Genomic DNA, 26030 nt, shown 5'->3' with positions numbered 1-26030 from the left:
TTAAAATTATGGAATATGACAGAGTCAGATGATTGCCGATTTTGTTGTCAGGAGCCTGAATCCACCCTGCATTTGTTTTGGTATTGTCATATTGTGTCTTTGTTTTGGGTGGAAGTTGAAAAAATGTGTTTAAGGATTGGTTTGTTTATGAAGCTTAATGTGGTTTCTGTTATTTTAGGAGAGTTCATTGACAATCATGATTTAGTCAATTTAAAGGCCTACTGAAAGCCACTACTACCGACCACGCAGTCTGATAGTTTATATATCAATGATGAAATCTTAACATTATAACACATGCCAATACGGCCGGGTTAACTTATAAAGTGACATTTTAAATTTGCCGCTAAACTTCCGGTTCGAAACGCCTCTGAGGATGACGTATGCGCGTGACGTAGCCCGGCGAACACGGGTATGCCTTCCACATTGAAGCCGATAAGAAAAAGCTCTGTTTTCATTTCATAATTCCACAGTATTCTGGACATCTGTGTTCGTGAATCTGTTTCAATCATGTTCATTGCATTATGGAGAAGGAAGCCAAGCAAGCAAAGAAGAAAGTTGTCGGTGCGAAATGGACGTATTTTTCGAACGTAGTCAGCCACAACAGTACACAGCCGGCGCTTCTTTGTTTACATTCCCGAAAGATGCAGTCAAGATGGAAGAACTCGGATAACAGAGACTCTAACCAGGAGGACTTTTGATTTGGATACACAGACGCCTGTAGAGAACTGGGACAACACAGACTCTTACCAGGATTACTTTGATTTGGATGACAAAGACGCAGACGTGCTACTGTGAGTATGCAGCTTTGGCTTTTTTTTGCGTATGTACGTAACTTTTTTAAAATATATAAGCTTTATGAACCTTGGGTTAGGCGAACGGTCTTTTGGGCTGAGTGATTGTGTGTGTTGATCATGTGTTTGAATTGTATTGGCGTGTTCTATGGAGCTAGGAGCTAGCAGAGGAGCTAGCATAACACATACCGTACCTACGTGCGCGTCACGTACGTAACTTTTTAAAAATATATAAGCTTTATGAACCTTGGGTTAGGTGAACGGTCTTTTGGGCTGAGTGATTGTGTGTGTTGATCATGTGTTTGAATTGTATTGGCGTGTTCTATGGAGCTAGGAGCTAGCAGAGGAGCTAGCATAACACATACCGTACCTACGTGCGCGTCACGTACGTAACTTTTTAAAAATATATAAGCTTTATGAACCTTGGGTTAGGTGAACGGTCTTTTGGGCTGAGTGATTGTGTGTGTTGATCAGGTGTTTGAATTGTATTGGCGTGTTCTATGGAGCTAGGAGCTAGCAGAGGAGCTAGGAGCTAGCATAACAAACACGCAGGTGTTATTATGCAGGATTAATTTGTGGCATATTAAATATAAGCCTGGTTGTGTTGTGGCTAATAGAGTATATATATGTCTTGTGTTTATTTACTGTTGTAGTCATTCCCAGCTGAATATCAGGTCACCCCCGGCTCTCACAGCATCTTCCCTATCTGAATAGCTTCAACTCCCCACTAGTCCTTCACTTGCACTTTACTCATCCACAAATCTTTCATCCTCGCTCAAATTAATGGGGAAATTGTCGCTTTCTCGGTCCGAATCTCTCTCACTTCATGCGGCCATCATTGTAAACAATAGGGAACTTTGCGTATATGTTCAACTGACTACGTCACGCTACTTCCGGTAGGGGCAAGCCTTTTTTTTATCAGATACCAAAAGTTGCAATCTTTATCGTCGTTGTTCTATACTAAATCCTTTCAGCAAAAATATGGCAATATCGCGAAATGATCAAGTATGACACATAGAATAGATCTGCTATCCCCGTTTAAATAAAAAAAATTCATTTCAGTAGGCCTTTAATTATAGTACTCGGTAAAATGTTTATTTTTAAGGCCAAAAACAGATATTCACTTAGTATTACTTTCTTTAAAACATTTATTCAGTATTTTCTAATTTTAGAAAGTTACATGGTTGAAAACGATAATGATGCCAAAAAACATTAAAGAAAAGATGAGAAGTCCTCAAAGGCTTATTTTGAAAGTATAATTATGTTTATAGATTATATGATATCTGTTGTTGTGTTCCCTAATTTGAGTGACCTGGACATAATCTGGACTGTACATAAATGCTTATTTTGAAAATGTAATTTTGTTTATAAATTATATGCAATCTGTTGTGTTCCCTAATTTTTTTCTGTGTACATGAATGAAGGTGTGTGTTGCTGAGTCCGACTTGGACATTATCTGGACTGGGCCTGGTTTAAAAAACCCTTTAAACAAATCTAATTTCATTGACAACCTGGTCTGTTGAAGATAAGGCCCTTTTTTTTAAAATAAAATAAAATAAGACAAATAAATAAAAAACATTTTCTTGGATAAAAAAGAAAGTAAAACAATATAAAAATAATTACATAAAAAAATAGTAATTAATAAGAATGTTAGTGGACCAGCAGCCTATACAATCATGTGTGCTTCAGGGACTGTGTCCCTTGCAGATGTGTTGTCTATGTTGTGGGAACCAGAATATTGGTAGCAGAAAGAAATAACCCCTTTTGTGTGAGTGGGTGTGGATGAGTGTGCATGGGGGAGGTTGTTTGGGTTTATGCACTGATTGAAAGTGTATCTTGTGTTTTTTCTATGTAGATTTAATTTAAAAAAAAAAAAATAAAAAATAAAAAATTTTTTTTTTTTTTTTACATTTTTTTTTTTTTTTTTTTTTTTTTTTTTAAGAACAGGCCCGCGGGCGACTCATCTGGTCCTTACGGGCGACCTGGTGCCCGCGGGCACCGCGTTGGTGACCCCTGATCTAACATAATAGTGTGAGAGTCCAGTCCATAGTGGATCTAACATAATAGTGTGAGAGTCCAGTCCATAGTGGAGTGGATCTAGCATAATATTGTGAGAGTCCAGTCCATAGTGGATCTAACATAATAGTGTGAGAGTCCAGTCCATAGTGGGTCTAACATAATAGTGAGAGTACAGTCCATAGTGGATCTAACATAATAGTGTGAGAGTCCAGTCCATAGTGGATCTAACATAATAGTGTGAGAGTCCAGTCCATAGTGGAGTGGATCTAGCATAATATTGTGAGAGTCCAGTCCATAGTGGATCTAACATAATAGTGTGAGAGTCCAGTCCATAGTGGGGCCAGCAGGAGATCATCTTGAGTGGAGACAGGTCAGCAGCGCAGAGACTTCCCCAACTGATGCACAGATGAGTGGTCCACCCTGGTACCGGGAGGGCATGCCAGAGTACTGGAGCCCGAATAGAAAACGCTCTATAGCCTGCAGACTTTTTTTGGGCTCTGGGAATCACTAATATATATAATATATTATAATATAAAACATGTTTTCAGTTATTGCACCTTTTTTTGTTAAGTACATAACTCCACATGTGTTAATTCATAGTTTTGATGCCTTCAGTGACAATCTACAATGTAAATAGTCATGAAAAAAAGAAAACGCATTGAATGAGAAGAAGGTGCGTCCAAACTTTTGGCCTGTATTGTATATGCGTCCGCACACCTTGGACGCCGTTGTATTATCATAGTGTGTGTATAAGGTAAGACATATAATCTGGCGTTTTGTTTCGCAATAGTATACAAAAGCAACTTTTCTTACCTTCTGGTACCTGCTAATCTGTATTTGGGATCTGCATAAGTCCTGAAAATTTGCACGCATCCGCCTTTGTAGTTCGTGACGACCCCGTAGGCGATGGGCTTCTTCTTTTTCTTTATCTTGTTATGGGACATTCATCCTCCGCTGTTGCCATTTCTAATATAAAGTAGTGTAAAGATCTTACTTATATCTGTCAGTAAACTCTCCATGAAAGCACTAAAACATACCGGTGTAGTGAGTTGACATTATTCACCAAAGGAACTTTAGTTATTAGAGAGTTCCGGTCGGACGGTTTTTCACGGGACACATTGTTGTTGCACTAGCGAGCCACGGATGAGGAGATCCTGCTCCGTTATTGATTGAAGTAAAGTCTGAATGCCATTAAAACAGTTAGCTCCATCTTTTGAAACTTCTTCCACTCCCGTCCTTGCACGCTACACCGCTTCAAAAAAATGACGCTGTCCTTCATCAGTATGGCCAAGTCAGGGAACTTTAAGTTACACCATTAATTGTTAGCCACCTCGTACTTGTTGTATATTACAAATTAGAATGCATGATAAAAGAAAGACGTGTTCTTGTCTTACATGGGATTGTGAATGATAGGCAAAATTCCACCACAAAAAGTGCAGGTTCTCTTTAATCACCGAGGAGAGCTGCTCATTATGGAATTTTTGCGTCTTTGATTGCAGGGGATCGGGAACAGTCTGAAGCGGAGAGAGTGGCGGCGCCTCAAACGTGCGGCAACTCCTTGAACTCGTACGCGCATCCTGGTACGAATAATTGCACTTGACATCCTAAAGCACAGGTGTCAAACTCAAAGCCCGGGGGCCAGACCTGGTCCCTCCGCATCGTTTTACATGGCCCGCCAAGGCCTGGAATTTGTATGTGTCAATAAAGTACTAAATGTATTAATTATTTCCATTTTGGCAGAAAATAGAACGTGTACTGCATTAAATTATAATTTCATCTTTAGTACCATATAATGTAACAAATGTATTTTATTAAATAATTAAATGTGTATGAATTTAGTTTGGAAAGTACTTCTGCATGAATCTGTAATAGTAATGTTGTTAATGTTAATAAAGGAACATTAGTTACATTTGTGTGAATTTAGCTTGGAAAGTAGTTGTAATAATAATGAACTATTAGTTTTGTGTTTCCAGATAATGCAACAAATATTATATTATTCATTAAAAAACATTTTATATAAATTAAAAATAAATATCTAAGCCAGTTATCCATGAAATTGTAGTGTGTAAAAATTACAATACATTTTACGGTAAAAAAACAACAACAAAACATACCAAATGCCATTGGTGGATCTACACCTGACATCCACTGTAATGATACCAAGTACAATAGCGTATCGAGTCGATTCTACTAAGATAACATCCATATTTTTTATCATCACAAAATCTTTTTTTGTTTTTAAAAAATATATTATGTTTATAAACTCAGGAAATACGTCCCTGGACACATGAGGACTTTGAATATGACCAATGTATGATCCTGTAACTACTTGGTATCGGATCGTTACCTAAATTTGTGGTATAATCCAAAACTAATGTAAAATATCCAAACAACAGAAGAATAAGTGATTATTACATTTTAACAGAAGAGTACATAGAACATGTTGAAACAGAAAATAAGCAGATATTAACAGTAAATTAACAAGTAGATTGATAATCCATTTTTGCAGTTTGTCCCTCATAATATTGACAATAATAGAATGATAAATGACACAATATGTTACTGCATACGTCAGCAGCTAAATTAGGAGTCTTTGTTTACTTGCTACTAAAAGACAAGTTGTCTAGTATGTTCACTATTTTATTTAAGGATAAACTTGCAATAATAAACATATGTTTAATGTACCTTAAGATTTTTTGTTAAAATAAAGCCAATAATGCAATTTTATGTGGTCCCTTTTATTTAGAAAAGTATCTAAATACATTTTGGTGGTACCGGGACAACACAAATTTACAGTAATTAACCATAAAAATAACAACCATAGATTCGTCGTGTAGTGACAACTGTTCAGTCGCACCATTTTCCATTCATAGCAATATGCTTAATAACATTTAATGATCAAATGCATATGTAATTGTGAGGTAAATCCTTAATATTCATTTATCACTCGCTGTTACAAGCGGCCCTCTGTGAAAATGAGTGACACCCATGTCCTAAATTATTGCTTATTTCGAGAACGCAGGTGGAACTAACGTGCCATTTTTAATTGCTACAGACACAACGGCAGCGCCTGGATACACCCAGCAAGTCTATGAAGGAAGCAAGTGCGTACGCAGTATGAAATAAAAATCTTCATGTACTTTGGTGCTCATTGCTGGACTCTTTTGTAATGTAGCCCCGTGGTGACGGCATACCCCAGCCAGGTGGCCTTCCCTCCGCTGGCCCAGTCCACTGGATACTCCGCTTTCCCCCAGACAGGACAAACCTACGGCCTCCCTCCCTTTGGTTAGTTCTTCTTATTTGTCCCATCTTTGTCCTCGCCCACTAAAACACAGCGTTGCAACTTCGCCACTTCGCTTTAGCGACATCACTCTGCTTCTCGCCCCGTGGAGTGGATTTCCTTTTCGGTTTTCTTGCTCCAAAACACGAAGCCCTTCTAATAACCCTCTTGCCGCCTCTTTCCATCTCTGCTTTCATTGCTGTCTGTCGTCTGTAGGTGCTATGTGGCCAGGCATAAAAACAGAGACAGGTCCGCCAGAGGCGCCCTCTGGTGGCCAGCCTGGGTTTCTCAGCTTCAGCACCACATATACCTCAAGCCAGCCAAGTCAGCTGCACTACTCATACCCCAGCCAAGGCAAGCTTGCTCAGGACAATGCTGTCACACAGCAAATGTTCTGTAGGAGAGTGTGACTTTCCAGCGTCCTCCTATGGTGACATCACTGTCAATGTTGCTGTGTCTTCTCTGGCCCTCTGATGAGAATGTGTGTTCTTGCAGGCTCAAGTTTCACAACATCCAGTGTGTACTCCAACATCCCCTCAGCTCCAGCTGCAACAACCGCATCCACCACAGTGGCCCTCCAGGTTAGTAGTGAACTTATTTATACGCTTTTTTGACCATTGTTAAGAAGGTGGTTACGACGCCAATAGCGGGTGTTGTGCTGTTTTATTTTTGTTTGGTTGGACTTCGGTTTTTCTGTTTGAACTTCATCATCATTTCTTTTTATTCCTTTCATGAAAATGCATATATACAAGCCATGTACAGTTGACACTTTCATTGTTTTTTTGTTTCTTATACATTTCCATGATCAGAAAGGAGCAGATGTAAGAATACTATTCTTATTAGGGATGTCCGATAATGGCTTTTTGCCGATATCCGATATTGTCCTACTCTTTAATTACCGATACCGATATCAACCGATATATGCAGTCGTGGAATTAACACATTATCATGCCTAATTTGGACAACCATGTATGGTGAAGATAAGGTACTTTTTAATAATATAAAATAAGATAACTAAATTAAAAACATTTTCTTGAATAAAAAAGAAAGTAAAACAATATAAAAACAGTTACATAGAAACTAGTAATTAATGAAAATGAGTAAAATGAACTGTTAAAGGTTAGTATTATTAGTGGAGCAGCAGCACGCACAATCATGTGTGCTTACGGACTGTATCCCTTGCAGACTGGATTGATATATATTGATATATAATGTAGGAACCAGAATATTGATAACAGAAAGAAATGGGGGGAGGGAGGTTTTTTGGGTTGGTGCACTAATTGTAAGTGTATCTTGTGTTTTTTATGTTGATTTAATAAAAAAAACCACAAAAAAAAACGATACAGATAATAAAAAAAACGATACCGATAATTTCCGATATTACATTTTAACGCATTTATCGGCCGATAATATCGGCCTGCCGATAATATCGGCCTGCCGATATTATCGGACATCCCTAATTCTTATATTGATCTGCCCCCTTTTTAACACAAATTATTTAGATGACTTTATCACTGTTCCCTCCACCAACACCCGAACTCCAACATACTTTTAATTTTCGTTTAAGCATTTTCAAAATGACACGTTCCAATCCAAATCAAAAAGCAGTTTGATATAATCCCAGTTGTCTCTTTTTGTAACTCTTTATAAATTCAAAGATATTCTTGCAACTTTTTAAGTCTTTGTCTAGAGAATTCCATGCTTTCACACCAGCAACAGACGAGCACATTTGCTTCAAATTTGTTCTCACTCTTGGATGTTTAAAATCATACGGCCTTCTGTGGTTCTCATCTTCAGACGTGAACACAAATAACTTTTGTAAGTCCTTTGGAAGAACTTTATTTCTAGCTTTGAACTTAAAGCACCAGTAGACGTTGTATGCTTAATTGTGTTTCATTGTATCCATTAACGCAGGGGTCCCCAAACTACGGCCCGCCAGCGTCCAAAATCTGTCCTTTCTAATCCATTTTCTACCGCTAGTTACTCTCAATGCGTTTTCTTTATTTTCATGTCTATTTACATTGTAGATTGTCACTGAAGGCATCAAAACTATGACACCTGTGAAGTGAAAACCATTTCAGGTGACTCCCTCTTTAAACTCATCGAGAGAATGCCAAGAGTGTGCAAAGCAGTAATCAGAGCAAAGGGTGGCTATTTTGAAGAATCTAGAATATAAAGCATGTTTTCAGTTATTTTACCTTTTGTTAAGCATTCCAGAGTACCGGAGCCTGAATAGCCCGCAGACTTTTTTTGGGCTATGAGAATCACTAATATATATAATATAATATATAAAACATGTTTTCAGTTATTTCACCTTTTTTTATTAAGTACATAACTCCACATGTGTTCATTCATAGTTTTGATGCATTCAGTGACAATCTACAATGTAAATAGTCATGAAAATAAAGAAAATGCATTGAATAAGGTGTCCACATTTTTTGGCGCGTGTGTGTGCGCACGCATATATATATATATATATACTGTATATATACGTATATACAGTATATATATATATAATGCGGCCTCCGAGTCAAAAAGTTTGGGGACCCCTGCATTAAACCATATCCAACTGTATTTAGAGTCCGCAAAGTATGTGGAAATACCGTCTAAACCACAGGAGGCCAGATGTGGTACTTTATTGATCAGTAGTTTGTTGATAGAAATAATATGTATCAATAAAGTACTGTAACTTTTCTTGCTAAATGTATTATTTATTTCAATTTTGGGAGATAAAAAATATATGTACTCCATGTAATCGCAAATTATGTTAACTTAAATATTGTGTAATCATGCAAAAATTATCAAACATTCAAACAATTTTTTAAATAGAAATAAATACTAATAATGATTTCAAAGCAAGTTATCCATCAAATTGTGCAATGTAAAAATAGCAACATATATTTCATGGTAAAATTTTGAAATTTACTGTGGTTTTTACAGCATTTTTCTGTAAATAAAAAAAAAAACTGTCCTTTTTTTACTGTAATAAACCGGGGTGTCGTTTTGGCATTAACAGTAATACACTGAAAAATCTACAGTTGTTGATTTGCGGTAAAAAAACAAAAACAAACTGGCAGCTAAGGTGCCAAAATGTTACTGTAAATTTGCAGTTTTTTTTATTTACAGTAAAAAAAACAAATGTACATTTTACAGCAAAATTCTGGCAACTGAGCTGCCTTTTTTACTATAAAAACAGCGGTACTGTTTTTCCATTTACAGTAATATACACTACATTTTGAGGTAAAATTATTGCAACTTACCGTATTTTTTTTACATTTCAGTTTAAAACAAATCTACTAATAAAATGCATTTAAACATTGAGTAATAATAGTAGTCACTGTTAGAAGCGGCCCTCTGGGGCCAAACATAACTGCGATGTGGCCCTCGGTGAAAACCACTTTGACACATCTGGTCTAGGGCTGCAACTAACGATTAATTTGATAATCGATTAATCTGTCGATTATTACATCGATTAATAATCGGATAAAAGAGACAAACTACATTTCTATCCTATCCAGTATTTTATTGGGAAAAAAACAGCATACTGGCACCATACGTATTTTGATTATTGTTTCTCAGCTGTTTGTACATGTTGCAGTTTATAAATAAAGGTTTATTAAAATAAAATAAAAAATGTATTAAAAATAAAAAACCTGCGCATAGCATAGATCCAACGAATCGATGACTAAATTAATCGGCAACTATTTTAATAATCGATTTTAATCGATTTAATCGATTAGATGTTGTTGCAGCCCTAATCTGGTCTAAACATTACAAAATGCCACAAATTCAGTCGGACATTTTGAATATCGCGCTCCGAATATCTTCGGCTATTTCTGTAGATTCTACGTCACTGTAGTAACGCTTCTGCACTCTGACCATGTTATCAGATCAGTCATACTGGAAATACGCAAAAATTGTAAAGAGATGTGCTGTTTATCATTCACAATCCTGATGTAGGACAAGAACACATGCTTGGCTTTTTGTATGTATTCCAAATCGTAAATAGATAGCCATCAATTGAGTCAACAGATGTTGTTGATATTCCCTTTACATGTCATGACCTGAAAATTAACCAAATATTTATGATATTATTATAAGCGCCAACGCAGACGGCCTGTTTTAGCTTTCGCTGCTATTGTTGACACACTGAACCGGTGGCTGATTCTGCTTCGTCTCAAACTTGCTAAAAGTACATTCTAGATTATAATTCATGCATCTCTCACCTGGTAGTAGACACATTTGGCAATGGACCAAAAGGCTGGTAGACATTGACATCCCCTGAGATGGCCCCCAAATTTTTTTTAACCTTTTAATTGCGATTGAATCTTCCTCCTAAATAAGATTATATGAGTGTCTCATCAGTCAATATCCCAGTGAGATGTGTTTGTTTTATCATGGTTTATATTTAGCACCTAGCAATCCCGCTAATGCTATAGTGTTTCAATAAAGCTGCATCCGTTTAGCACACGGCTTTTAAAAAGTATTGCTCATCCTTTTTGTGTTCGGGTTTAAAAATATAACGTTCTTGATAATCTTTTGTCCAAAAGTAATCGTTGTTGGCTTTCACAAAGTCTGCTTGATTAGCATTGTTGTTGATGAGGAAGGGATCCCTGGTTCCTAACTCTACGTTACAGATCACGTTGCTTATTAACTCCCAAAATGGCTCAGAAATCTCAGTGAGATTGATGCTATTTTGATCATATCTATTTATTCACTAACTTTGGAGTTATAAATCGATTATACATGATAATCGCTTCACTATAGAGGCAACTTGTTTTTCCATTCTACAGGCTTCCTAATACTATGTGTGGTACACCGCCATCTACTGGGCGGATTTGCGACAAGTCAATGGGACAAATCATTTGAAGTAGATCCCCGTCCATCCTTCACAGCGTTACGTTCTCTGGCCAGGGAAATTTCACATGTTATTAATATGGCCATTGAAATGTGTATTTTTGACACAGCTCCAACAGGAGGAAGAGTGTGTTGTCATTTTAGTAGAAGTGTTGTAATAGTTACATTAGATTTGTCTACTGACTTTATTTTTATTGAATTTTTTTCAAACCTCATGTTATTTTTCTCCACCTTCAAATCACACTTTTTTTTAAACTTTCTTTAAAGCCTCAAGTTATTTTTAATTTTTACACCTTTAAATCTCCCTTTATTTTCTTTTTGTTAAACATCAAGTTATTCGTATAAATTTGAATTTCCCCTTTTATTTCTTTTTTTTTTTCTTCCAACATGTAGATTTATTTTTGTACTTTAGGAATCACCTCCTTTTTTTCTTTAACTTAAGTTGCTTTTATTTGTATACATTTGAATCATCCCTATTTTGTCTTATTTATATACATGTTCAAGTCACCACTTTTTTTCTTTACTTTATTAAACCAAGTTATTTTCATTTGTATACATTCGAATCACACGCATTATTCCTTTTTTTTTATTTCTTTTTTTTGTACACATTCTGATCACAGCAGTGCTTTGAGCAAGGTTGATACTATCCACAAAGTTTGCCTATTTTAGGTTTTGAGGCCGGATATACACATTTGATTTTTATTATTGTTACGATTTATGATGATATAATATAAATGTATCAATTAAGGGTGTGGGGGAAAATGCCTCTTTTTTTAGGAAAGAAAAAAAATCCAAACAATAAAAAAAAGTCACCAAAAATCAACACATTTGCGAGGTCGTAAATGCTAAATAGCAGATGTATGCAGGGATCTACTGTAATTTGGGTGTGCTATCTTTTGACATTTCCAAAAGTACCCGCCACATATAATTTTATTGGATACCAATTTTGCGCCATCACAGACACTGTATTTCTGCGTGTAATAATTCTATTATTACATTTGATCTATTTAGCACATTTTCAAAAAAACTCTAAAGACAGGGTAAGAAACAAAAAAACAAACAAATTCACTTTAAAAATGCATTCGGACACCAAGATTAAAAGATTGTAATAATTGGAAGTACTAAATGTGGAAGTTATGTCATCGTTTTGTCATTAAGATGCTTGCATTATTTACTGAGTATGTTACTCTACACGTTTTTGCTAAAATTGGTCAAGTATTTAGCCGACGATGTGAAAATTTCCTTATTAGAAAAACAGACTTACCGTATTTTCCGCACCATAAGCCGCCCTGTGTTATAAGCCGCACCTTCAATGAATGGCATATTTCAAAACTTTGTTTACCTATTAGCCGCCCCGTGTTATTAGCCGCACCTACGCTACGCTAAAGGGAATGTCAAAAAAACAGGTCAGTCAAACTTTAATAATATATTACAAACCAGCGTTCTAACAACTCTGTTCACTCCCAAAATGTAATGTGCAAAATTGCAATCACAAAAATAGTAACACTCAAAATAGTGCAGAGCAATAGCAACATCAATAACTCAACGTTGCTCATACGTTAATGTCACACAGCACACAAAATAAACATTTAAAGCTCACTTTCTGAAGTTATTACTCATCCACAAATCCCTCGAATTCTTCTTCTTCGGTGTGCTTCACTTGTTTTTTGACACCATCTGTGATGTGGACGCGCATGGACTCGTAGATCAACAGGGACGGAGCTGCGTGAAAAAAGTCACCCGGTCTCTTCGCTCATTTTTTCTTCATCCATCCATCCCTTCGAGTTAGCTTTTATGATGACGCCGGCTGGAAAGTTCTCTTTTGGCAAGGTCTTCCTTTTGAATATCACCGTGGGTGGAAGTTTCTGGCCGTTAGCATGGCAAGCTAGAACCACAGTGAAGGACGATTTCTCATTCCCTGTGGTGCGAATATTCACCGTACGCGCTCCCGTTGTATCCACAGTGCGGTTCAAATGAATTTTAAAAGTCAGTGGAACCTTGTACGCGTGTCTCTTGGTAGGAGACATTTTGTGGTCTTTACAGAAACACAAATGAAATGAAACGTAATATCTGCGCACTTCTTCTTCTACGGGGGCGGGTGCTCACCTTGGCGGTTGCTTACAGTAGAAGAAGAAGCGCTTCCTCTTCTATGGGGGCGGTTGCTTACCGTAGAAGAAGAAGCGCTTCCTCTTCTACGGGGAAAAAAGATGGCGGCTGTTTACCGTAGTTGCGAGACCTAAACTTTATGAAAATATTAATATTAATCCATATATAAGGCGCACCGGGTTATTAGCCGCACCGTCAGCTTTTGAGAAAAATTGTGGTTTTTAGGTGCGGCTTATGGTGCGGAAAATACGGTAGTCAAATAAAATACGCTGTGGTTTATATATGACAATTTCAATAATGTATTTGAATATGTACAGTACAAATCTATTTCTGCCAAGCAAAATTTAGAGCTACACTCTATTAAAACAGGTAAAGCTTTAGTATTTTGAACTAAACAGCACAAAGAGTTGTCTCTTTTTGGTTTAACTCAAACATCCATCCATCCATTTTCTACCGCTTGTTCCTTTCGGGGTCGTGGGGGATGCTGGAGCCTATCCCAGCTGCATTCACCCTGGACAATTCACCACCTCATCACAGGGCCAACACAGATAGACAGACAACATTCACACTCACATTCACACACTAGGGACCATTTAGTGTTGCCAATCAACCTATCCCCAGGTGCATGTCTTTGGAGGTGGGAGGAAGCCGGAGTACCAGGAAAGAACCCACGCAGTCCCGAGGAGAACATGCAAACTCCACACAGAAAGATCCCAACATAATTGACGTTTATTGATGTGTTGACGCCTTCCCCCAGGAATTCAGCGGCTACAACTCTCTGGGTCAAAACCAGTTCTCGCAGTACTACAGCCTGCCTCCGAGTTTCGTGCCCGCCGGCCTGCCCAGCACCGACGACCACGGCGCCACTGTGGGAGGCGCTGTGTACTCGGCGGTCAAGTCCGAGGAGGCCGCCTCAGCCGGACTGCCCCCGAGAGGTGACTTTGACTTCTTGAGGTTTCAAATCTCTTCTCAGTTGACGCTTAAATTGTTTTCTTCGCTGTCTCTCTCAAAGATGCGTCCCCACCAGAGAACCTCCCTGCAGGCGCGGCTCTGCCCACCAGCGTAGCTCATCCTGCCGGCGCTAGAGACCAAGATGACGTCGGACGCAGGAACTCGGTGGGAAAAGCGAAAGGAAAGGGCAAAAAGTGTGATAGCTCCCCACCTGCTGACACTGACCTGGAGGTAACCACTGCCTTCAGTACGTGATTTACTTTCATTTTTCTAAATATTCCTTTTTTTTTTTTTTTTTTGAAGCGCATCTTCTTATGGGATCTGGACGAGACCATTATTATATTCCACTCACTGCTCACAGGCTCCTTTGCGCAAAAATTCGGCAAGGTTTGTTGTTAATGATTGAATATAACTTTTAAAAAATATTGTAATGAGCTTTGTTATTGTGTGGATTCAGGAGCCAGCAACCATGCTGAACCTGGGCTTGCAGATGGAAGAGTTCATCTTTGAGCTGGCCGACAACCACCTTTTCTTCAACGATTTAGAGGTACAGTAGAATATGTTCTAACCATAATAATCTAATGTCACTCGTCCATTCGTTTAAAAAAAAAAAATTCTGAATAAAAAAAACAAAAAACTGTATTTTCCGGGCCATATGGCGCACTGCCCATGAGTGGGTCTATTCAGGTCTATTTCCATACAAAAGGCGCACCGGATTATAAAGCGCATGAAGTTAAAGTACCAATGATTGTCACACACACACTAGATGTGGTGACATTTTTCCTCTGCATTTGACCCATCCCCTTGATCACCCCCTGGGAGGTGAGGGGAGCAGTGGGCAGCGGTGCCACGCCCGGGAATCATTTTTGGTGATTTAACCCCCAATTCCAACCCTTGATGCTGAGTGCCAAGCAGGGAGGTAATGGGTCCCACTTTTATAGTCTTTGGTATGACTCGGCCGGGGTTTCAACTCACAACCTACCGATCTCAGGGCGGACACTCTAACCACTAGAAAGACATGAAATGGTGGTTCTTTGGTCAAAATGTTGCAAAGATGATGTTTTACAGATCATCTTCAAGTCACTTTCTGACAGTCGCTTCAAGATGCGCCGCTTTGTGGGCGGTTTTATTTACGTGGCTCACCTTCGACAGCGTCTTCTCCCCGTCATCTTTGTTGTAGCGTGCAAGGACGGGAGTGGAAGAAGTGTCAAAAGATCAAATCAAATCAACTTTATTTATAAAGCACATTTAAAATTTACCACAGGGGTAGCCAAAGTGCTGTACAATGGGCAGGTTAAAAGATAATATGAGAACCGAGCAAACACAACACAAACAGAGCACGATAAAAGATAAATAAATAAAATAAATAGAACATAAAAACAGGTTCACAGCAGGTGTATTATGGGGCACCATAGCAGGGTGGATATCACTCAGTGTTAAAAGCCATGGAATAAAAGTATGTTTTAAGAGAAATTTAAAACCAGGAAGAGAGGAGGCCTGTCTAACATTCAGAGGTAGGTCGTTCCAGAGCTTGGGAGCAGCAGCGGCGAAAGCTCTGTCACCTCTAAGCTTCAGCCTTGTGTCAGGGACCGTCAGTAGCAGCTGATGGGCTGATCTTAGGGATCGGGTGGGGCAGTAAGGCTGAAGGAGGTCGGAGAGATATGTTGGAGCGAGGTTGTTTAGACATTTAAAAACAAATAGAAGGAGTTTCAAAAGATGGAGCTAACTGTTTTAATGACATTCAGACTTTACTTCAAATCAATAACAGAGCCACATTTCTCATCCGTGGCTCACTAGTGCAACCCACAACATCCGTGAAAAACCGTCCGATCGGAACTCTAATAACTAAAGTTCCTTGGGTGAATAATGTAAACTCACTACAGTTTTTAGCTCTTCCATAGGGAGTTTACTGACAGATGTAAGTAAGAACTTTACACTACTTTATATTAGAAATGGCAACAGCGGAGGATGAATGTCCCATAACAAGAAGATAGAGAAAAAGAAGAAGCTTATCGACTACGGGGTTGGCACGGATTACAATGGCGGACGCGCGCAAATTTTTCAGGATTTATACAAATCCCAAATACAGATCAGCAGGCACCAGAAGGTAGGAAAAGTTGTTTTTGTATAATATTGCAAGACAAAACGCCAGATAATGTCTGCTAATAGGTGCCATTTTGCGGTCCTTATACACACACCATAATAATACTCGTATGTTGAAGCACAATTCGTCTGTCTACTGTAGCCGTAATGCTTCCTCAATCCATCAAGCGCTGTGGCTTCATAGCTTACCAAAGTCGTACTAAAACATTTTGACAGATTTTTGAGCGCCGTGTGTAATGTTCTGCATTCTCAATGGAACATATAAAGTTTTGGTGTTTACTTGAGTCATATTACAGTCTACACGTATCTCTTATGTGTGACTGCCGTCTACTGGTCACACTTATCATTACACCATGTACCAAATAAAATAGCTTTGAGCACAACCAGAATTATTCCATACATTAGGCGCACCAGTTTATAAGGCGCACTGTCGATTTTTTAATAAATGAAAGGATTTTAAGTGCGCCTTATAGTCCAAAAATACGGTAACTTGTGTTTTCAACATTGGTTTACATCTCAGAGCGTTCAGTCGATCGCAACTGGACTGCTTGTTTGTCTTGGAAGACGTTTCGCCGCTCATCCGAGTAGGCTTCATCAGTTCGTGCTCATAGACTTAGATTGGTCAGAGCTAGTCCAACGGTTGGTGGCAAAACCCCAAATATTTATACTCCAAAAACCAGGGGGGTGTGCCTGGGCAAGGATGGTTTCGCACTACCGTAGTGAGAAAAAATTACTGTTTAGATGCAAACGAGCATTCCTAACTGTCAAAGCCAACGGCAGTCGTTGAAGTGTAAATTCCCTTCGTTAATATCTATCAAATTGAAAGAATAAAAGTAAAATGGTCAACTACACCTTTAAAATAAAGAAGTATTGTAGTTCATACAGTATGTACGTGCACATGTGTTTATTGATGATGTGAAGTTTAGGTATTAACCCTCTGTCTTGTACTTTCTAACTGTAACCATGTCATAACTTTAAAGTCTACATAAGAATATTGTTCTTTTTAAGTGACAAACTGTAAGCAGTAAATCCATGAGTGGTCATTTGCTGATAAGCCCCGCCTCTTACCTAAACACACTCATTGCTTTGGGGCTGTAAAGAAATATTGAAAAACAAGTTATTTGGGTTGTTTGTTTTTTTTTAGATTTGATTTTAAAAATGAATGAACATATTATACACATATTTCTAATGTTTTTGTTATTGTTACTACCATTTCATAGCAGCTGAACTTTCTCCCACATGGAAACTATTAGTTCGGTATACAGTAGTAGCTTAAATTTTAAGCTCAAGTGGTTCTGTGACAAACTCTTAACTCAAATCAACGTCTCACATTGAAATAAATTTGCTTCGCCCCCCAGTTATGTCATTTGAAGATACCTTTTACATACGAAAAGGTGTATAAAAACAAGACAATAAAATATAATAATAATGTACAGCATTTACTTTGGAGAGTGGACTTCTACCGTATCTCCTTCCAGCTGCTTCCCAGTCAAACACACCATCAGCAGCTTTTCCCATATTTTTATAGATAAATGTCCGCCATTCAGATATTATTGTAACGGAAAAATAAGGTTATGTCTATCACTAGCTATAAGTTCATGCTTGAAATGTGATGTTTATTTGTAAACAGGTTGCTGTAATAATTTTGTTTATTTTAACTGTCCCCTTTCCTCTCAAAGGAATGTGACCAAGTCCATGTTGAAGATGTGGCTTCTGATGACAATGGACAAGATCTAAGGTGCATTTTTTGGCAGATGACCTTCAACCATAACATAAATTATGGAAATGCTGTCATCCCAACTAATGACTTGTACTTGTCCCTTATTTGTTATTACTAGTAATTACAATTTCTTGGCGGATGGATTTAATGGCCCCAGTGGTGGAGGGACAGCAGGAGCCGCCACAGGCGTCCAGGGAGGCGTGGAGTGGATGCGCAAACTGGCTTTTCGCTACCGCCGCCTAAAAGAGATTTACAACGGCTACAAGGCAAATGTGGGAGGTGAGTTTGTTTTTATTATACTTGAAAAAGAATATTAATATCCATTATGGGTGAAATGGTTTTAGTCTGAGTTGATTTTCCCTAAGATGAGAAGTTAGTTCCATCAATCCTGACTATGTACACTCCAAGTTAAGAGCACAATAAAAAGTAATGATCGCTGATTCTACGATTCACCATAACTGTTCCCGAAAAAGTCATCTTTCTTTACCCCGCTGCAACTGAAAGTGTTAATGTCTGTTTATGATCAATATGAACAGTGTTTTTTTAGAAAAAGAAGTAAAAAGGTAAAACTAAATTGGACTGAAGTGACAGACGATGACTGCCATAGTCAATGCACAAGTTTTATGCATGCATAAGTTATCCCTTGTTCAATGCAAATGGAAAGTAAATATAATTGAGTGGTTACACGTACACACAAATATATGTATGTATTTGTGTATATATATATATATATATATATATATATATATATATATATATATATATATATATATATATATATATATATATATATATATATATATATATAAAGTTTATTTTATTTCTCATTATGTACAAAGCATCCCATCTTGACAGAAAAAAACTGAAAACAAAAACATTTTTAACAAACATTAAAAATAGTCACATGTACGTAAGTATTCAGACCCTTTGTTTAATCCTTTGTTGATCTACCTTTGGCAGCAAACAAGTACTTTTGAATATGATGCCACAAGCTTGGCAGACCTATCTTTGGGCAGTTTTGTCCAATCCTCTTTGCAGCACCTCTCCAAAAATATGTATAAATTATGACTATATATATACAGGTATATATATATTAAGGCTGGGCGATATATCGATATATCGCGGGTTTGTCTCTGTGCGATAAAGAAAATGACTATATCGTGATATTCGAGTATACGTTCTCACGCAGTTGCTTTTAGCTGCAGGCATTACACTACAGGCTCTTCTCACTCTTTCTAGTCTCTCCTTCTCACAGAGACATAAACAAGCGCACCTTCTTACATACGTCACATACGTATACGCCCTTGCGGAGCAGAGGTAGCGGCATGGGTAACGTTAGCTGTGCTGCGAGTGGTAATACGAGAGAAAGAAGGTGCGAATCTGATAACAAATGAAGGAAGAATTAATTCCCAAGAAAAACAGCAGGGGGTCCATCGTCTGGTGGTGGTTTGGCTTCAAGCGGTAAGATGTCGAACAGACAACCGTAATATGTCAAGTATGCTGAAAAAGCGTTGCTACAAAAAGTAGCATTACTGCTAATATGTAGCATCATTTGAAAAGTCACCCGCGAGAGAATGAAGAGTGTTTGAAACTCCGCATGTCAACATCTCCATTCGGTGCCACACCAACAAAATGCAGAGGCAACCATTTCCACATCAACACCGTATGAAAAAAATAGTCCACAACATAAGGAGATAACGTCCGCCGGAACCTACCACATAACGAAGGACATACACTATTTGATTTCCTATTATGCAGCTCATTTTTATTTGACAGTTGTTGAAATATCTTGTGTGGCGTTCTGTACAAAAAGTGCACTCTAATTTAGTGTTGTTTTGATATGTCATCTTAGTGACATCATGCACAAAAGTGCACTCATAGCTTGTTTTAAAATGTCTCTGACAATCTTGCACTTTCTGTTTTGAAATGACATGAATGTTTGTGCCACTGCTTAATAACTGTTTAATGAATACAGTTTTGCTAAATTGACTTAGTTTTGATTTCCCTCTCCGCATGAAAGTTTAAAATGAGCATATATTAATGCAGTATGAAGAAGAATGTTTTAATGTAGACACATAGAATCATCTTACTGCTGTGATTATATGCATCAAGTGTTCATTCAAGGCTAAGGCAAAATATCGAGATATATATCGTGTATCGTGACATGGCCTAAAAATATCGAGATATTGAAAAAAGGCCATATCGCCCAGCCCTAATGTATAAATATATATGTGTATATATATATATATATATATATATATATATATATATATATATATATATATATATATATATATATATATATATATATATATATATATATATATATATATATATATATATATATATATATATATATATTTTGTAACCATGCACTCTCTGTTATTCCAATTGGCTTACCATAAATATGATGTATGAAAATGGGAGAGTCTTGAAATGGGAACAATCAAAATTTTCAGCTCTTGTTACAGGATCATTTTGCTTATTGTAGTTATTATAGCTCACATAGTAGTTATATTTACAAATATGAAATACCAAAAAGTCTCTTTTTTTTTTTATTTGAAAAACTTATTAGAAATTTAAGTATGACAGAATAAATACCTGAAAATATTTTATTTTTTTTGCTAACAGGATATAGCATAGATTTTTGAAGAAAAAAAAAATTATGTAAATTTTTTGCTAGGTTTTTTTTAATTCAAATAAGTCTATTTAAAAAATAAAATATCCAAAATAAAGGTTGTTTTTTTGACAAACAAAAATATTTTTGTACAGTAATACTAGTACATCTAAACCAGTGGTTCTTAACCTTGTTGGAGGTACCGAACCCCACCAGTTTCATATGCGCATTCACCGAACCCTTCTTTAGTGAAAAATAAAATGTTGGGTTTTTTTCAAATTCAAGACAAAGTTATATGTTTTTGGTAACACTTTAGTATGGGGAACATATTCTAAGTAACAAAGACTTAATTTAGAGTTATTTGGACACTAGGGGAACATATTCTAAGTAATAAGGACTTAATTTAGAGTTATTTGGTTAGGGTCAGGGTTAGAGGGTTAGGGTTATAATAAGGCCATGCCGAATAAGGCATTAATAAGTACTTAATAATGACTAGTTAAGAGCCAATATGTTACTAATTTGCATGTTAATAAGCAACTAATTAATGGTGAATATGTTCCCCATACTAAAGTGTTACCATGTTTTATTACTGGTGCACAAAATGAACCGTGCATGAACATCACTTTGTTCAAACAACAAAACCAACACAGTGCATAAACTCACGACAAATTACACACCTGCAAACCAGTCAGCTGTTGCCGTATCCGTAATACGCCGATAGGGTGAAGTTTGTATTTACACGATGAGTCGGGTGTGTTTTGACCTCCGCCAAACTCCTGAGGCCGACTCACCGAACCCCTAGGGTTTGATCGAACCCAGGTTAAGAACCACTGATAACACTAACCATGGCCTCAAAATCCTCATAAATCTTCAGGAATTAATTCTGTTTTAGCATCTACTTGTAATACAAATAAACAGACACATCAGGTCTGACCGCTTTGGTCATGTTTATCAAGCTGGAAGAGTCATGAAAAAACTCAACAAGTTAGGTTCAGAGTAAGTTACTGTGGTAGTTTGTTGTACCTCTCTTTTGTACTGAAAACCCTGAATCTGCTTTATGGATTTACACCCCTGTTCTTCACCACTGCAAACTACAACAAAAACAACTATGACCGTACATCCCCGTGTACCTAATGTTGTGGCCAGTGCATTTGTTGGGCTACTTGACTATTAAAAAGAGCCAGCAGCCAAGTGAATTAGACTTTGGTCAACATCGGCATCACGACTGGGGCCAAGATAAACGAAGTATGTCTGTTTGATTTGTGGGTTGTTGAATAAATAATGTTGCTTTGGTCTCTTGCAGGCCTGTTGAGTCCCATGAAGAGGGAGCTGCTTTTGCGACTGCAGTCTGACATCAACAACGTCACAGACTCGTGGCTCAACACTGCGCTCAAGTCCCTGCTGCTCATCCAGTCCAGGTCTGGGGCTTGCACACTCATTGTTTTTCATTAAAGCTACTTAAGGTCCCTCACTCATGCACACCAAACCATATACCTCGCTGTGATAGGAATAGATAGTTCATGACAATATTGGTCAAATATGTTCATTTTTACAGCAGAGAGGGTTAATAGTTTTGTAAGAGTCTGGATGAGCTAGTAATGAAAGCTACTAGACTTCCTGGTGACGGGTGCAGTGAGAAGTTTTGTGTACAAACTGCTGGCCGTCGCAGGTAAGGCCAGCAGGAGTATGTGACGGGCAGACTTAAAAACTCCTTTGTGCCCCGTGCCATCAAACTCTTATTTTACTTTATCGATTACCTGTTTACTCTGCGTGCTGCGCTGCTACTGCCACTGGCCTTTGTACCAGGGGTATTTCACTAAAATGTTTTGGAGGCCACATTCCCAGAAAGCTAAGGTCTTCGGAGAACCAGTGTCCTGTACAATAGACATTGGATTTTGGTTTTTCTATTTTGTCAGACTTACAGGAGGATGTTGCTGTTTTTAAGAAACTTGTGCTAGTCAAAGATCACCTCATGAGAGCACTGTAGTGTGTTTAGGAATCTACTGCAAGGGTGCCCACACTTTTTTCTGCAGGCGAGCTACTTTCCAATTGACCAAGTGAAGGGGATCTACCTCATTCATATATATCATTTATATTTATTTATTTATGAAAGAGACATTTTTGTTAACAAGTTAAAGGTGTTTAATGATAATACAAGCATGTTTAACACATATAAATGATAATGATAAATGGGTTATACTTGTTATACTTCTTTCATGAAGACAAGAATATAAGTTGGTGTATTACCTGATTCTGATGACTAGCATTGATTGGAATCAGACAGTAGTCTAGGGGTGTGGGAAAAAATCGATTCGAATTCGAATCGCGATTCTCACGTTGTGCGATTCAGAATCGATTATCATTTTTTTTAAATCTATTTTTTTAAATTAATTAATTTATTTATTTATTCATTTATTTTTTATTTTTTTTAAATTAATCAATCCAACAAAACAATACACAGCAATACCATAACAATGCAATCCAATTCCAACAGCAAACCCGACCCAGCAACACTCAGAACTGCAATAAACAGAGCAATTGAGAGGAGACACAAACACGACACGTAACAAACCAAAAGTAGTGAAACAAAAATGAATATTATCAACAACAGTATCAATATTAGTTACAATTTCAACATAGCAGTGATTAAAAATCCCTCATTGACATTATCATTAGACATTTATAAAAATAAAAAAAAAGAACAATAGTGTCACAGTGGCTTACACTTGCATCACATCTCATAAGCTTGACAACACACTGTGTCCAATATTTTCACAAAGATAAAATAAGTCATATTTTTGGTTCATTTAATAGTTTCATTTAACAAATTTACATTATTGCAATCAGTTTATAAAAACATTGTCCGTTACAATTATAAAAGCTTTTTACAAAAATCTACTACTCTGCTTGCATGTCAGCAGACTGGGGTAGATCCCGCTGAAATCCTATGTATTGAATGAATAGAGAATCCTTTTCAATCGGGAAAAAATCGTTTTTGAATCAAGAATCGTGTTGAATTGAAAAAAAATCAATTTTGAATCGAATCATGACCCCAAGAATCGATATTGAATCAAATCGTGGGACACCCGAAGATTCACAGTCCTAATGATAACGTCCGCATTTTCGAACGGAGGACAAAAAAGTCCTCCTTTCTGTCAAATACCACAGAAAGTGGTTGTTTTTTGACATCTTCTTTGTCCAGCTTACATACTCCTTTTTATACACTTTACAAGAAATACATTGGCGGCAAACTCCGCCAGCTTTCTGAGACTTTTATTTTGTTAGCGCAGTTAGGATGAAGCAGCGCTTTTATTGTGAAGAGAGGAACTGTGCTTTAGAGATTTGACGGCAGGTACGGCGCGAGGGTCTCTTGAAATAAAAAGTGTTTCTCGCCTTCCTGTCGGTCATTTTTTCTTAAATAATGATCTGGCACCAGCCAGCGTCATCTCACAAGACCCTCGGGTGCTGTGAATGTCAATCAAGTGACGAAAGTGACGTCCTGGTGAAGATTGATGATCGCTAATTTTTTTGGTCTATTTTTTTAATGCCTGGCTGGCGATCGACTGACACACACTCTGCGATCGACTGGTAGCTTGCGATCGACATAATGGTCACTCTTGCTCTACTGTAAAGATGCGAGTCTCGCACAAGGTTTTTTTTAATTATTTTTTATACTAATCCGAACTCCCCAACAGCAGTTGAATAGCCCAAATGATGAAAAAGAGACAACTTAAAATGGAACAATGAGGAACACCACTATTAGGGATGTAAACCTCTTTGTGATGGAGGATTCAATTCGCAAGTTGACACATTCAAATGACATTCGATGCGATTCAAAAACAATTAATATATAAAACAGAACGCTACCATTCAGTTTAGCGTAAGAGCAATTTGATATGATGTATGAACAACATTTGTTGATGAACATAAGCATTCCTTCTGTACATATGCTCCTCCTCGTGTTATGTTAGAGCAGTGGTTCTTAACCTTGTTGGAGGTACCGAACCCCACCAGTTTCATATGCGCAATCACCGAACCCGTCTTTAGTGAAAAATAAAATGTTTGTTTTTTTCAAATTCAAGAAAAAATCATGTTTTTTTACTGGTGCACAAAATGAACCGTGCATGAACATCACCTTGTTCAAAGAACAAAACCAACACAGTGCATGAACTCACAACACCTTACACACATTACCATGAATTGATTAACGTGGACCCCGACTTAAACAAGTTGAAAAACTTATTGGGGTGTTACCATTTAGTGGTCATTTTGTACGGAATATGTACTGTACTGTGTAAACTGTACTGTTTCATATAATGTATTCTCTTCCTTTGCAATCTACTAGTAAAAGTTTAAATCGATCAATCAAAAAACCTGCAAATCAGATGGAAAATTAGAGGGAACATTGTTTGGGGGTATCCATAATACTCCGATAAGGAGAAGTTTTTATTTACACGATAAGTCGGATGTGTCTTTACCTCCGTGGCGGAGGCTCCGCCGAACCCCTGAGGCCGACTCACCGAACCCCTAGGGTTCGATCGAACCCAGGTTAAGAACCACTGTGTTAGAGGATAAATAGTTAAGACCTTGGCACAAAGCGCTCAAATGAGATCTGTCCACGCCAAGTCTGAGCATGAACTGATGAAAACTACTCGGATGAGAGGCTGAATGTTTAAGACAACTGATCAGTTGAATGCCATGAGAATAACAATAACATGATAAATGAGAACACCTACACTACCGTTCAAAAGTTTGGGGTCACATTGAAATGTGCTTATTTTTGAAGGAAAAGCACTGTACTTTTCAATGAAGATAACTTTAAACTAGTCTTAACTTTAAAGAAATACACTCTATACATTGCTAATGTGGTAAATGACTATTCTAGCTGCAAATGTCTGGTTTTTGGTGCAATATCTACATAGGTGTATAGAGGCCCATTTCCAGAAACTATCACTCCAGTGTTCTAATGGTACAATGTGTTTGCTCAGTGGCTCAGAAGGCTAATTGATGATTAGAAAACCCTTGTGCAATCATGTTCACACATCTGAAGACAGTTTAGCTCGTTACAGAAACTACAAAACTGACCTTCCTTTGAGCAGATTGAGTTTCTGGAGCATCACATTTGTGGGGTCAATTAAACGCTCAAAATGGCCAGAAAAAGAGAACTTTCATCTCAAACTCGACAGTCTATTCTTGTTCTTAGAAATGAAGGCTATTCCACTAAATTGTTTGGGTGACCCCAAACTTTTGAACGGTAGTGTATAAGCACATTCATCTTCAAATTAAAAAAAAACCCACATTCTATAAAAGTATTTTCTCATTTTTAAAACAACGTACAGTACAAGCCAAAGGTTTGGACACACCTCATTCAATAGATTTCTTTATTTTCATGACTATTTACATTGTAGATTGTCACATCAAAACTATGAATGAACACATGTGGAGTTATGTACTTAACAACAAAAGGTGAAATAACTGAAAAAATGTTTTATATTCTAGTTTCTTCAAAATAGCCACCCTTTGCTCAGATTACTGCTTTGCACACTCTTGGCATTCTCTCCATGAGCTTCAAGAGGTAGACACCTG

At 37.4% G+C, this 26030-nt stretch overlaps 1 protein-coding gene across 7 annotated transcripts in view; it reads left to right on the top strand.

The window, feature by feature from the left end:
• eya3 (EYA transcriptional coactivator and phosphatase 3) overlaps positions 1-26030 on the top strand; it is a 45899-nt gene that overhangs the window by 12176 nt on the left and 7693 nt on the right. For 6 of the 7 annotated variants that reach the window (XM_062029555.1, XM_062029551.1, XM_062029550.1 and 3 more), the window contains 12 exons: positions 4310-4390; positions 5866-5914; positions 5986-6095; positions 6307-6444; positions 6586-6671; positions 13811-13988; positions 14066-14235; positions 14308-14391; positions 14462-14551; positions 17787-17845; positions 17946-18106; positions 21748-21862. In XM_062029555.1, coding sequence (XP_061885539.1) covers positions 4310-4390; positions 5866-5914; positions 5986-6095; positions 6307-6444; positions 6586-6671; positions 13811-13988; positions 14066-14235; positions 14308-14391; positions 14462-14551; positions 17787-17845; positions 17946-18106; positions 21748-21862 — 1321 coding nt within the window. The remainder of the gene's footprint in view (positions 1-4309; positions 4391-5865; positions 5915-5985; positions 6096-6306; positions 6445-6585; positions 6672-13810; positions 13989-14065; positions 14236-14307; positions 14392-14461; positions 14552-17786; positions 17846-17945; positions 18107-21747; positions 21863-26030) is intronic. The other variant, XM_062029556.1, reaches the window with a different exon arrangement.

This window comes from Entelurus aequoreus, linkage group LG20 (genome assembly GCF_033978785.1).
Source record: "Entelurus aequoreus isolate RoL-2023_Sb linkage group LG20, RoL_Eaeq_v1.1, whole genome shotgun sequence".
Taxonomy (NCBI): Eukaryota; Metazoa; Chordata; class Actinopteri; order Syngnathiformes; family Syngnathidae; genus Entelurus; species Entelurus aequoreus.
This window is presented reverse-complemented; position numbering and strand designations above follow the sequence as displayed.